The 14958-nt window shown below is 40.1% G+C and overlaps 2 protein-coding genes across 2 annotated transcripts; both read left to right on the forward strand.

Annotated features, from left to right (window-relative positions):
* Positions 1–3091: 3091 nt before the first annotated feature.
* LOC145483556 (uncharacterized) lies at positions 3092–6406 on the forward strand. The gene is made up of 2 exons (XM_081462088.1): positions 3092–3234; positions 6212–6406. Exons 1-2 carry the CDS (start codon positions 3106–3108, stop codon positions 6404–6406), a joined length of 324 nt encoding a protein of 107 aa, XP_081318214.1. The 5' UTR covers positions 3092–3105.
* Positions 6407–10071: 3665 nt separating this feature from the next.
* On the forward strand, positions 10072–14854 carry LOC145483554 (putative glutathione-specific gamma-glutamylcyclotransferase 2). The gene is made up of 3 exons (XM_081462087.1): positions 10072–10457; positions 10561–10596; positions 13087–14854. Exons 1-3 carry the CDS (start codon positions 10269–10271, stop codon positions 13504–13506), a joined length of 645 nt encoding a protein of 214 aa, XP_081318213.1. The 5' UTR covers positions 10072–10268; the 3' UTR covers positions 13507–14854.
* Positions 14855–14958: the final 104 nt, after the last annotated feature.

Genomic DNA, 14958 nt, shown 5'->3' on the forward strand with positions numbered 1-14958 from the left:
AATAGATCTGAAGCCTACATCTTGTACTTTTAGGGACAATATCAAGTTTTCGTTTTCCCAAAACATCATTGTTGAGAGCGTCCCACACAGGTCAGCAATAATAAAAATCTGGTTCGGTGATAGCTCTATATGGCGATATAGCTGTATCTTCACATATGAACGACCTCAACCTTTTAAGTATACTAGAGGAGATAACCTAATTAGGAGTCTCATTTGCATGTACGGACCACGACAAAGTTTGATCGATTGTCTGTAGACCACAACCTCGTTCCCAGGGTCTCTCATCTTACCGCCCCCTGGAGCGAGCTCGCTCCAGGGGGCGGTAAGATGAGAGACCCTGGGAACGAGGTTGTGTAGACTACTGAGGATTTGGTGTGAAGCATTCTATTAATTTCGTGGCCCTCTATTTCAGTGTATAGCAAGTGATTGGCCAAGGGCACTAGCAAGTCTCTGACGCGAGCCTACTTACGACCAGCTCGGGTTTTGCAATATTCAGGCTTTAATAGTTTATTTGCATTTGGCCATTCATGAAGGTTATAGCTACGTCACTGTTTATTGCTGATTCAAGCTGTGGTAGCAAGCTACTGGCGGCGATGCTGATACTTGTATTGTTGGCGTAAATTCGTGGTACAGCTTTATTCAGAAATTTCGGCAAGTCGTCCTCATAAATCAGGAAAAGGAGGGGACCTAAAGGGCTTCCCTGTGGGCCACCACAGGTAACAGCAGCGCGCTCCAGACAGCCTGCCACTGACTAGATACTTTCATTGACGATCACTTAGCTAAGAGTAAAACCACTTTAGTGCCTTTTGATCAGGAGAGGCACGGTGGCCTCATTGTTAGTGCGCTCGTCTCCGGATCGAGCGGTCCGGGTTCGAGCCCTGGCTGGGGACATTGCGTTTTGTTCTTGGGCAAGACACTTTACTCTTGCAGTGCCTCTCTCCGCTCAGGTGTATAGATGGGTACCGGCGAACTTAATTGCTGGGGGTAAACCTGCTATGGACTAGCACCCCATCCAGGGGGAAGTTGAAATACTCCTAGTCGCTTCATGTTTCAGAAACCGGGATAAGTTCCGGCCTTTTGATCAATAATATATAGTTAGCTGGCTTTAGTAAGAGAATCTTGAGGTCAATGGTGTCGAAACCTGTTTTAAATCTGTTGTCCAGATCCAGAAGGACAGTACGAACTCGTTTTTGTCTGGATTTGTAAGGTGCAGTGGTAGGTATTGGAGGTACACCAAAATTTAGGCATTAATTTTCATTAGAAGTTGCTTGTAAGAAACTGAGATGCTTATTGTTGATTGATGAAAAGTAGAAAACAAAGAATTTTAAGAAAATAAGGGTTTTGTTTTCTACTACATGCATACTGTCTATAAAAGGGGTCAACTAGGGGAGGTTCAAGCCATTTAAGGTCTTCAGTTTATTAACAGCCGCTTAACTGACAACTGATAAATAGACAAAATAAACCCTTGTTTCCGCTTTTTGATTTCGACTCACAAAAAGGTAAAGAGTTAACTAATTTTTGATACCAAGCAATATCACTTGTTCAAGTCGCTGTTGGCAGAAACAAATGTGGTGAGAGGGGAGGGGAGGGAAGGAACGGCCGTCTATATCCAAGCATAATTACTAGAGGGTAGAAAAAAATTACATGTTTATAGTGGGGTTGTGATGAGCCGTCCAGAGGATTTTTCTCGCCATTGCGTGAACATGCAATGAATGAGTTGCCAGTAATCGGATACCCGTGTTTGCGCGAAGAACTCTGGGATCGTCAGGGGGCAAACATTGCTAGTCGCTGGAAGGAAATGTATGGCGAAAAGTTGTTTCGAGGTACAAGAAAACGATTTTTGAGAGAGATCAACGCTTTTTCGCCGTCGTTTTATCGCGAATGGATTTGGGCAATGTTGATATGTGGAATATGTAAGTTTTTGTTTGAATAACCGTGAAATATGTGATAAAACCTACCGATAAACTCCGTTGCTTGCGTGAGGTTTAATTGTGAAATTTACACCGCGTAATGGTCTGAAATATATTACAAAATTAATTAGGTATAAATCGAGAGGAAATAACCCAGTAAGACCTTTTAAGTTGTGTACAGGCTACTTTTGGCTTATTTGAAAGCTCAGTCATACAAATAATACCGGAAATAAGCCCGGTCGCGATCATTGTACTGTCTGGGGTTGATTTAATGACAAATGAGTCCGCGCGACTCATGCTGTGTGGCTGCTGTGTTGCTCAAAGCCTTTGTTTTGCTTTTACAAGCACGTATTTCAGTGATTTTCCTTTTCTATAACAGATCAAGGGTGGCTCCTTGAATATATCTCTGAGCATTTGTATTTAAAAGTGCCATTTGTGCGTGATTATGCTTTCCAAAGTTTGGTATTGACGGTTGAGTGAAATTACCCGACACAAAGGGTAGTAGTTCCTTCTGCAATTTTCGATTTCTGTTTTACAGCTTTTTTCTGTCTTTATATTTAACTTCTCGGAGTGTCTTTTCTACCATTTGCTCCGGGTAGCCTCTCGAGATCAGGCGTGTATTGAAATTTTCAATATGCTCTTCAATGTATTTCACAATAAACCTCACGCAAGCAAAAGGGAGTTTAATTTATCGGTAAATTGTATCACTTATTTCACGGTTATTCAAACAAAATCTTACATTTTCCATGTATCAACATTGCCAAAATCCATTTGCGATAAAACAACGGCGAAAAAGCGTTGATCTCTCCCCAAAACCATGTTTTTGGGCGTCAAAACAACTTTTTGCCATACATTTCCTTCTAGCGACTTGCAATGTTTGCCCCCTGACGATCCCAAAGTTCTTTGCGCAAACACGGGTATCCGATTACTGGCAACTCATTCATTATGTATAAGATACCGTGCAGCTTATTTGATTTGATGATCTCAAGAGTGACCGAGGGGCTAACCGAGGCCTACGAACAGTCTCCCGGTGAGGACGAGAGAAAAAATGAAAAAAATAAAAAAAAAAAAATAGGGGAAAACGAGCGCGAAACTGAAGAATTCGGAGAGCGAGGCGATCGGGGCCTGGGCTTCGTTCGCGCTCGCCCGGAGGCTGTTCGCAGCCTAGGCTACCGGTGGGTTACCCGGTGGGGTGATGTTCGAGTCCCAGTCCCTTCGCACGTCGAGACTGTGGATGGAGAACTTTGATAAGCGGTTGGTGTCCTTGCAAGAAGTTCAAAGACACAACAAAGTTGATGATGCTTGGATAGTAATTGATGGAAAGGTATTCTAGTTTGGTTACGTTATGTAATGACTGAGATAATACAGAGTCATTCGCAACCATGAATGTTGGTTGTGTCGATCTTAGATCACTCGGATAGCTCATGCTCAGATCCCCGGACTCAGATCATGCAGGGCGCATCAAAGTGATCGGGACGAATCCTTAACTTGCCTAGAGTGGATTCATGGGTTCCTTTGATGTTCCATGGCCCGAGGGATCTAGAATCATTGATCTTGATCCGGATAATATCAATGGAACTTTAATAGCTACCTAATCTCAAAATGTACACAACTGTGTGCGATAAATATCAATTGTGCTTTTTCGAGTCGCGGTAGAAGCGGGTGGGGGCTGTGGGAAGGGGGTGGGGGGTGGGTACTCCTATATATAAGCTATTTTGGTATATGCCGCCTGAAGGGTATGGGTTTGAGGTAGTTTAGTCTGGGATAGGGTATAGAAATCAGACAGTTTTGGTGTAGAATAGGTTATAATTCACCAGGAAAGTGGCAGGCGTCAGTGGCAGATCCAGACCTTTTGGGGGGCGGGGGGGGGGGGGGGGGGGGTCGCTTGCCCTGGCGATTTTTTTTTAAACCCAAAATAAGGAGGTCTCTCCCCTAGATCCACCACTGGATGTTTAAATAATTTACTCTAGAACAGGGTTCTTGACCGTGGGTTCTATGGTTGGACTTGAAACTCGGAGGTGAGAACTTCAAAATTATAAACAGAATTACAAATGAAGGCAGATTGTTTTCCACTGAAAGTACTTTGTGGTTGTAGTGAAACTTACTAACTATCAACATGCAGTCAAAAGTTGGTGATTACAATGTAAAATGGGAATTAAAAAGTTATTTGTTTTTCGGGGTATGTGCTTGTCAAAGAATTATTCATTCACAGGTCAGTGAGTGACTGTTCCTGGATGACTGAAGAGATTGATCTAGTCATTAAGTGTATGTTGGACTACAACAGTGAATGTGGAAAATAACTAGTTTGGAATAGGGTAGGGGTTTTGGTGCTTAGTGCAGAATAGGGTTGCAAAATCAAGCTGCTCATGGTCTAGCATAGGGTAAGGGTTTCCGTGTACCAGTGGCATACCTCTGCTCAAAAGATTTACAGAAACCCCCTCCCCCCAGGATTTGAGTTTGAATAGCTTAAATTTTAGGTCAAATAAACCCTTGTTCTTTTGCATGGGCCAATGAATTTTTGAAAACTGATTATCTCTATCTTTTCAATTTTCTGGGACATGGAACTTTTTGCTCACCTTTAGGTTGAGCATGTTTTTTTGGTGGGCTATGGCTTGTGAAGAATTTTTTTAAAGTCAAACACAGGGTGTGGATAGTAGAAAACAGTTGCTCAATTTTTTCCCCACGGCTTCCCTTGCACAGTTTTTTTTCAGTAGTTTTTACTGTGCAAGAATTTTTTTGTAAATTACCCAACCCTCCCTCAAAAAAATAATGGTCCATCCCTGACCACTGCACAAAGAGCTATATTTAGTTGTAAAAGTGTGACTTGCTGACAATTTCTTTGATCATAAGCAAAATAATTCTGCCTGAAGTGTAGTTTTGTGGGATAATACTTGCTTTTTGCTAACTCAGCCAACTTTTCCTTATTAGCTAAATTTGAGTCATAATATTCCATGGAATTTCCATGAAAATTATTACTGCGGAGTGAGTGTAGCAAGCGAACACCAAAATAATCAGGATTTAAGAAGAACATATAGAAGGGGGTACAAACTCTCAAATTCATCACTTTTTACCAGAATGCATGGTATTTAACCAGAGTGCACTGTGCCACTTTTTGCCAGAGTGCATTGCACCACACACAACATGAGGATGTCACGCCGTCTTTTCGTGTAGATTCCAGTGAAGAAGGTTCAATAGTGGTTATGTTTCGCTCTTATTTACCTGTAAAACGATGTGAAGGTGACCGTGCTTGACTTTCACAGCTCTTGCTTTTGTTCTTAATGCAGTATGTGAAAGTTTTTAAACCTGGACGATTAATTGTGACATCTTAATTTTAAACTTAGTATAGCATTTCTTAGCAGTCTTGCCTTCTTGGTTGAATTCTTAAATGAAGAGAAATCGTCGTTACTAAAGCTTGTAGAATAATAAAAACAAACAGAAACTGTAGAACATGCTAATTTTATATATGCTGCGATGTATTCTTTTTCATCCAAACATGAATTTAAGCTAAAGCTTTAGCATTTTCACACAGCGTGATCGACATGTCCTTGACACAGTCTGTTATCATTCGGATAGAGGCATTTAATGTGTACCAGTACAGAGTTTATAAGTTAGATTTCTGCTCCTACAATTTCCACATCTTTCGATTTTCGTGATCTGTTAAAGGGGAGGTTGATGTGTATCGTGTTATGTCCAAACATAGTTCAGATCACTATGTGCTTTTTTGTCACTATCCCTTGTTACATCTTGCCATCAATGCGTCATCATTCATGAAGTTGATGCATACAAGGACAGATTCCCCACGATTTGACACTACTTAAAGAAGTAAAGGTTAATGTAAGTCTTGGAACACGCAGGTAGATGAATCACTGTGTAAAATATGTCACTATCAACAGAATGTGCTGCAGCATCACTACCTTTTAGACAACCAAGTTGTAATATTCATCTGTGGTAATGAACAGCTAGTACCAGGCAGACACGGTTGTCCAGTGGTTAGCATGATGGACTCCAGATCATACAGTTTGGGTTTGGGCCCTGGTTGGGAACATTGTATTGTGTTCTTGGGCATGACACTTAACGCCCACAGTCCCTCCCTTCTCCCAAGTGTGTGAATGGGTACCAGCCAATTTAATGCTGTATAGTAACCCTGGGATGGACTAGTATCCCATCTGGAGGGGAGAGAACAAATACTCCTGGTAGTGTAATGCTGTAGAAACCAGGTTTAACTTTAAAAAGATGCAACATGCAAGCCTGTGCAGACTTTACCTTAACCAATGAACAGTTTGCATATGTTGTGTTACCAGGTTTATGATGTCTCAAGCTATGTATCAGTTCATCCTGGGGAGAAAGCGATTCTAAGAAATGTGGGAGGAGATGCCACACAGGGATTTCAACAACAGGCTGCCCACAGAGTCGTAAAGAACCACATTGCATCTTTGCTGGAGAAGTTCTACATTGGTCGCATATCACCAGGACAGGAATGTTCGAAAACTGGTTAATGCTAATCCAGGATTAAAAGTGGATTGTGCTCTTAATTTAATCTGTCAGTTGATAATGTTTTCTATGGTTTTCTAAACTTTGAATTCATAGATTGTAGTCATCAGTTAGGTGTCCACTGAGGGGAACATCCCTCTGTTAGGAAATTTTGACACAATAATAAAGCTTATAATATTTTTTTATTATCATATTGATGTTGCACAAAGTCAACATTAAGGACAAAAGAAAATAGACAAAAAGTCGCTGAAAAGATACAGAAAAATTAAAATCCAAATTCAGTGTAATCCTGGATTAGCTTTATAGTATTTTGAACAGTCAATCCCGGCAGAAGAGGAATATTGTGAAACAAAGTTATCAGGGTATGTTTAACTCCAAAATTTAGGCCATTTGTGACTTGTGGTTTTGTTGACCATACAGCTGTAGTAAATCAATAAAATCCAATATTGGAAAATTCAATCGATTCAATTGATATCAATTGCCGATTGCTATCGATTGATAACAATTGCTAACATTCAATAATTCCTGTCTCCAGGAATATCGATTATTATTGAATTGTGTTTTATGAGAACATGAAACACAGAAAAAAGCTTCTTCTTTTACATGCATTGTTCCTGGTCAGTATTTATAGCAGCAAAGTGATTACTGCTATGCTACTAGATCATATATTCCCTCTGACTTACACTGAGATCTATTCTTACATTTGTTCCCTAGAACAGTGACTCTTGTTTATTTTGCTTCATCTAAAATGGCGATGCTACAATGAGACTGGAGGTTTTTACACTGCTACTCTGGCTTGAGCTTCTTCTGGTGTCGTAAAACTAGCAAATAAGGATGTAAAGCCTGAAATGTTTCTTTTAGTTTGTTTCTGTTCTTGTTATTTTGTTGATGGTTGTAAAAGATATGCAGGCTATGATAAAATGACTCTTTAAACCACTGCAGAAAAATGTTGTAAATCACTTTATTGGTGTAGCTTGTAAAAGGACAAAAACAATTTTTGATAACAAGTGCCCAGGGGGAGGGGGACTCCCATAAAAATTGGGTGGGGGTGTGAGGCCTGCTTCCCAAAACCCTTACCCTATTTATGACCAAAATCTGTGATTTTCCCCTACCCTATTTATGATCTGACCAAAAATTCAATACCCTATTTAAGACCATTGCAGCTGGCACAGTTACCATTGACATAATTTATGAAGAACTTTTGTTGATGGTCTTATCGATAATGATGAAAAAGTAGACTCGTCTATAAAAACATGCCCAATTCAAGACTAGAGTGCAAAAACAATACCCTATTTACGACCAAATGGCCAAATTCGATACCCTATGTATGACCAAAACAGCTGAAAAACCATACTCTTTGGGGCCACACATACCTCCATAGCCCAGATATGGGAGTACCCCCCCCCCCCGGAACAAACAATAGCAATTGATGGATCCATTGTTATGGATTACTATCGGCAATCAATAACAAGCAAACTCACAACTTTTTTCTTCTTTGATTTTCATCGATTGCTATCGGCAGTTGATATCAATCTTTGATCTTCAATTGATATCGATTGTTATTACATAGAAAGAGTGTTTTAAAATTATCAGCATGTCTATACAATAAACAGAATAATACATGATTGGTTGTAGATATGGAATACCTCTTCTCGTGTTCACTCAAGGAGATATTTCATATTTATGTGCGCCCATGTACTATCCTCTGTTTATCGATTGACTATGCCTGGATATACATAATGGTCAGAATGGTAGCTGACTTTTGTGTGTAGGCTTTTGTACATTATGCTAGCATTTTTTTGAGCATTTTAGTGAGGCAAAAGCATTAAGCATAATTCAAGCATTTTAGTGGCATTTTCCTGGAAAATTGTCTTTTTTCTAGGTACAGAAAATAGAAATAAAAATTACTTTTTACAAGAAAATGAAGACTTAACTTGAAATTGAAAAAAATTCAAATGCCACCCTAATACAGCCGAGTGCGAGTGGAGACTGAGGAGAGATCAGCAGTAGTCAAATCAAATTAGAAGATAACTATTATATACGTTGAGTTATACTACGTATACGTTTATTTAAGCACCCTGAGCTGTTAATTGTGTTAAAACGTTAAAACTTTTAAAATTAAACAAACTCTACGTATGAGCACATGGTGATGGTCAAGATCATGGCAATCTCGTTCCCAGAGCCCACATGTCTTTTGGTCAGCGCCAACCAAAGGACACGTGGGCTCTGGGAACGAGATTGAGATCATGGTCTCTTGATGAGCATGCGCATCAACTGAGCATTTTAGTGACTTTTTGGACATTCTTGTCCCCAGAGCCCATGATCCTTCTGGCCTGCGGCAGGGATCGAGGGCTCTGGCCAGACCCGATTTTCTGAGTATGCGCAGAGTATTCGTTTCGTATTCTTAGCCAATCAGATTTGCCAGATTTGACGGGAAGTCCGTGAATCGCGGACTTCCGATGTTGGACCAGCCCAGAGCTCTCGATCCCTGCCGCAGGCCAGAAGGATCGTGGGCTCTGGGGACGAGAATGCTTTTTGGAGGGAAACACCGAGTATTTTAGTGGGAATAATGGAGCACTATTAAAGGTGGAGCATTTTGGTGGGGAAATGTAAGCATTAAATGTACAAAAGCCTATCTACGTGACATAAGATACAAAAGGTCTAGGGAACGCAATCACACCGCAACATCTGAATACATACATAAATCCACCGGAACTAGGGGTAAACCCGTGGGGAGGGGAGGAGGGGGTAAATCAGAGTAGAATCCCGCAGGATAGCTGGATTCTTCACAGCCCTCTGTTTTCTCGTATTTTTATTCGATCTTTGAACGCGCAGAGAGAATCGCGAGAAAACTGCTGTGAACAATTTACAGGAGAGGTCGAGAGCTTACCACTTAAGGAACTTGTTTACCTCCTTGAACGTTTTGAATCGACTTGAAACCTAGAATTTTCCACTCGACTCGTATCCGCATATTTTCACGCTTGCTGAACAACAAATAGATAATTCTTTGTTGTCAAACAAGCGTGAAAAGATTTTATTTCCGGTTCTAATTATGTAATTCGTGCCCTGTAAAAATCACCTTGGCCTAGTCACGTTTCTTTCCATCATTCCATAGTCCCTTCATAAAAATCTGTGTCCAGAGGGTCTTCACATTTTATTTGCTACCCACCAAGTTACACATGGGGCAATAATTTTAGTGACCTTAACAACGGAAAATATAGATATTCTACCACGAAGCTGTGATCCGGTAGAAAAACTCGGGAAAAACCTTTTGTCAGGCCGCCTGACAAAAGGTCAGACCGCGAGTTTTGCTGTTTGGACTTGCGCAAGTCCAAACAGCAAAACTCGCCAAGAAAAACGTAGAATTTGTTCGTGAGGATTTACTTTTTGACTTGCGTCAGAAACATTTCCTATCTTTACTATTGAAGCATACGTTTCCCGCGCGACATATGAATAAGGAAGTACTTGTTTCTCAGGTTGATCCTTCGCAGGCCGTCACGTAAACTTTTTGCTCACGTTGCGTGACGACTCAAGCTGTGCGCAGGGAAAAACTACATTTTTTTAACCCTTACAGAGTTCTTCTACATCGTTTTTTCAACACAAAACAGAAGCATTAAGAGCTAACTTGCATATTTTTCGTAATTTTTTTGCCTGAAATAGGCACGCGCCAGTTAGTGAAATTGATCGATTGTGTTGCGTCAGCTGAGTGGGCTTTTCCCTTCCAACCAATTAGAGAATGCGCCTTTGATTACGTCAAAGGCACGTGCTGTACGCGATGTAAACATTGTAGTTAACCGGGTTGTTCGAGGCTGAACATTTCACTTTCCCTCTTCCCATGTTCGAAAATCTTCAGGCTAAAGAAGAACCATGATCGAGAAAATTATTTCTCAGTCAACTGGCAAAGATGATAACTCAAAAAGCCTTTGGATATTTGGCTACGGGTCCCTGATTTGGAAGCCCGATTTTCCGTTCGAACATTGCGTAGTTGGCCATATCGAGGGATTTGTTCGGCGATTTTGGCAGGGAAGCACTTGGCATCGCGGCAATGCCCAAGAGGTACACTATACACTGCTTTAATTTTAATTTGTGGCTCTGCATCTAGAAGGTCGCATATATTTGAAATCATATACATCTGACCCCGCGTTATTTTTTCTTTCAGCCTGGGCGAGTTGTCACACTGGTTGAGGAAACACAGGTATGTTTGGACCAGTTTTTGTCATGTGAGGTCTACTTTGCGATCTCGTGAAGCTTTACTTTGTCAGGGGTAAATTCTCGTAAGTTCTTACATAATAGGGAGCGGCAAGAGATACGAGAGCGTGACCAAAGGGTTTGATGAACAGTACAATCGCTATGCACGTGCAGGAAATTGTATATTTCATAGCCGTCCTCTCCAAGTGACTAATGTTTCGTACTCCCCTTTGGAACGGAAACCTGTTATTACACGTTTATATGGCTTGAGCGGGTTTTAAGATTGATCGGTGCACGGAGCAGTTAATTGCGAAATTCGAAGGTGAAATATGTTAAAATCCATTCTTACAAACAGGACCGACTCCTGAGGGACCCTCGTTTAATTAATTCTACCAATAATCAAATACGCACACATTTCAGATCGTGTTGACTTAGTTGGCTGGTGTCAATTTTGACCACAGTGATTTTATTACTGTGTGGCACGTAATAACAGCAGTTTCTTGTTAATTTCGAGGAGGATCTGGAACGAAGCAAACCTCTTTTAACCCTGATACATAGGTTTTAGTGTAGAATGTGAGAAATTTTGTACAACTGGTAAACAATGTCTGGTATAGATCTAACAATGGACTTACAAAGTTACCCTCTCCTTTCTTTTTTCTGAAGCGAAAAACCCGTGATGGCCAACGAATAAAGTCAAAACTGTAAACAACTTGGCCTTGCTTTCTCAAGAATTCTATCAGTCGATTTATTCAAGTTTTGAGTTAAATAAGAAGCGAAAGGTACACTCCAGGTTATATTAGTGTTGCACAAACTCAAATTTGCAAGCTTTGATGGTAATTTGCAGAGAGCGACAAGCGTTGTTTATATGCTACAGCATTGGAGTTATTTCAGCCACAATAAAGCCTCTTTCAACAAGGAAGTAAAATATTTTTACATGAGCGACCGCATGTTGGTTCCATTGTTTCAAACAACCTGCTAGATTATGAAATCTTCAGAACGTTCATGAAGACAGTCCAAAGTCCGACTCATCAGTTTTGCTGTTGTTTTGGTTCAATCGGCCTTAAAATTGATTCCTTGTCTTGCGCTTGTTTTCTTGTAAGCCATCTAATGTTGAGAAAACCTTACTAAAAGCAAGCTTAATTTACACCGAAACAAAGTTGACAGTACAAGTCTAATAAAAAAGAGGCTAATTGCCTACTTGCATAATATCGAGGAAAACTCTCTTGTTCTGTCATGAAACGTTAATTTCAGCGAAATGTTTTCGTATGTAAATTAACACTGTGGTCTTAGTGGGTTTAGAGGGTTTACTTTGAAAGCATGAAAACATCACTGAAGTGCCTTTTCGTTGAGTTTTCATATAAAAGTTTAAAAAAGAAAATAAAACTCCTTTCTTTCAAAGTCAAGGATAAGCGGCACTTTAATCGGATGAACAGTAATACAAATTCGTTAAGTAAAAACAAGGTTCAGAAACTCTGCTTTTTGCACACGTCCCGGCATTTTCAGTTGATTTAATATCCCTTGGACGTTTCATCCAGTCCTGAAAATAAATTCCGAGGTTTCTCAAGCAAGGTCCCTTTTTGTAAGGATACAGAATGGCCGTTTGTATTCTAGACGCATTATTAGTCTTCAACAACTTTTTTGATGGAAGGAATAGCGGGTCAGTTTAAAAAATACGAGGAAAACTTGGTGATGTGATTAAGATTTAAACCCACTAATAATGCATTATTGATAGTTCAAAAACAAAAACAAAAAATGCAACCATTCTTGCCAACGTTTGCCATGCTGTACTTTCTAGAACTGTATTTCTTTCGAAGGAACAGTTTCATACACGCTGCGGGTCAGTTCTTTGACTACTTACACAAGCATCACCCACTGCCCAACAAGTTCTTTCAAAAGCTATTTTCACGATTGACTTTTCTTGTTTGCATTACATAACAATATTATCCAGCACTGTAACCACGTTGGATTAGATTGTCATGAAAATGAGAAAAGTTAAGCGTGAAAAGGGTTGTGAAAAAAAGAAAACACCCAACTTTTTGTTAAATTGTGTTCAGTCTTGTCTGTTTTGACGGAACCAATATAAAATCGAGAGGAACTGTGTGAGACCCTTTCCACTCTTCACCGGAGGAATTAACATGTAAAATCGCAGCAATGACCAGTCTGTTTGGATTTGTCTTTGAGAAAATCTCGGTCAGGAAAATCACATGATCGTTGTGACTACATCGTTTGCGGAAAGCTCCGTATAATTTCAAAATGTTTTCCGTCCAAAAGAAAACGAAAAGCCGGCGTTTTCAAATTCCTCCGGTTTGAAGAGCGTTTCCGAAAAGCTCTGTTTTCGTGACGGATTATAATAGTGTGGACGGAATGCCTAACAGTAGAAATAAAGCTGCGTTTTCATATTTCTCCGGCGTGGTGTGGACGCTGCTTTAAAATCGATGCGTGTTAGAAACCAGATTGCCGTTAGGACTAAATATACCTATGATTTCTTTCTCTACAGGGGCGCGTTTGGGGTATTGCATTTAAAGTGGCTAAAGAAAACGCCGATCGTGCCATGGGAAAACTGAACGAACGGGAAATCGCTCTAGGCGGCTACGAACTTCGTCGTTTGCGCTTCAACTGTAACGAGAAACCCTCGCACAGCTTCAATGTGCTGGTATACGCCGCTACTCCGAAAAACTCGCTCTTCCAAGGGCCAGCTACGTTGGAAGACATTGCGGTTCAAATTGCCTCTGCCCGCGGACATGCTGGGTGCAATGTGGAGTATCTTATTCGACTGGCAGATTTCATGAGGGAAAAAGTTCCCGATTTCGACGAGGAACATTTGTTTGAATTGGAGAAGTTGGTCAGAAAAGAGCTTGGACTGTCGACAGAGGTGTGTACGCCTTGGACACAATTGAAACACACGTTGATTAAGTGAGACTGAAAACCGCAGCTAAATCGCAGCTAAACCGCGGAGGGTGTCGCTGCTGTCGTTGAACTGTGTAAATAGTTAAATCCCAGAGTGCTCCTCGTAGGTGACGGGATGTATTCATACTTTTAAATTTTACGGTCGAAAACTTCATGGAAAAGAAGAGAAAAAGCAATTATGGTTCTTCCTGAAAGGAAATTCGACATAAATAGTATCATTCAAGTGATTGACAATGATCTTGTTGCACTTCAGTGCCGAAAAATTATTCCATTTTGAAAATTATTTAACAATTATATCTGGGGGACTAGAATGTATTGACTGAATTCATATTGAAATATTAACTATCCTATAAAGGTCTTCTATTTATTTTCCCAAGGATTGCTCTTGAGGACCTTGAGGAGAGGTCAAAATTTTGAGAAAAAAATTTCGCGATATATCGAGTACAAAACAACCAGTGTATCTTTCTAGAAATGAAAATACGGCTGGTTTCGGCTTTTCTCTAATTAATTGTAATGTGTTGAATGTTTTCTGAAGTATACTGAATTATAAATTTCGAACATGTTTTTGTGCGCCCAGTTATGTTGTGTTTCTCTAGGAGTCACATATTTACCAGATTTCAATGAAGCTTGCAAAAAATCAATGCCACGCGAGAATAAAAAAGCATCAGAGTAGAAAATAATTTCATTACAAAGTGATGTGGTTTTGGTTTCCATGTTATTGCGACACCGCCGTCAGAGATGATTTTCTTTTCAAATATCGAAGAATACAGTTTTGCATTGAAGGAAATAAAACGCTTGTATAGTCTATATAATTTTTGTGTCGTATATTCGCAAGAGTTAATTGCCTTTTTCTTTTAGACCAGTGTTCCGACCCTGAGTGGAGCGGAAACTCCGCGATCCATTTTCCACTCACGCCACTTCATTTCACCCGATTTTCACATGCTCACTGCTTGACAGCTATAATCGATAAGGGCAGGGTACACAAGGAGTCATCAGCTGACAATCGAATGTTCTGCTCCTTGAACATTAACCTGCAGAACAGGTTAGCGAAGAAGAGCACGAAACTCGATACCCGACCACGTTCGTGTGTCACGTTTCGCGTATGGGGCTCTGCCCCGCTAATCCGCCTATACTACAGGCTACACCCTTTTTTTTTATATAAGAACCTTTTTTTTTATCAAAACGTTGAGGCTGAGATTAACCAAAATTTTAAGAAAGTATTAAGAACATTCCTTAGGCTGAGAGTCGATTAAGAACGTTTTTATTTTGCCAATCTGTATATTAAACGACAAGCATAAAATAAAGGTAACAAAAAAAATGTAAAATTAACCCAAATACTCAAGGGCATGTATTGTATAACATTAACAATGGTTGTCTTATTGCATGAGACATATCTCGGTTTGTAATAATTAGCAGTTCTTATTTATCACTGCTTCAAAATAACTTCCACACCATCAAAGTC

This window comes from Orbicella franksi, chromosome 4 (genome assembly GCF_964199315.1).
Source record: "Orbicella franksi chromosome 4, jaOrbFran1.1, whole genome shotgun sequence".
NCBI lineage: Eukaryota > Metazoa > Cnidaria > Anthozoa > Scleractinia > Merulinidae > Orbicella > Orbicella franksi.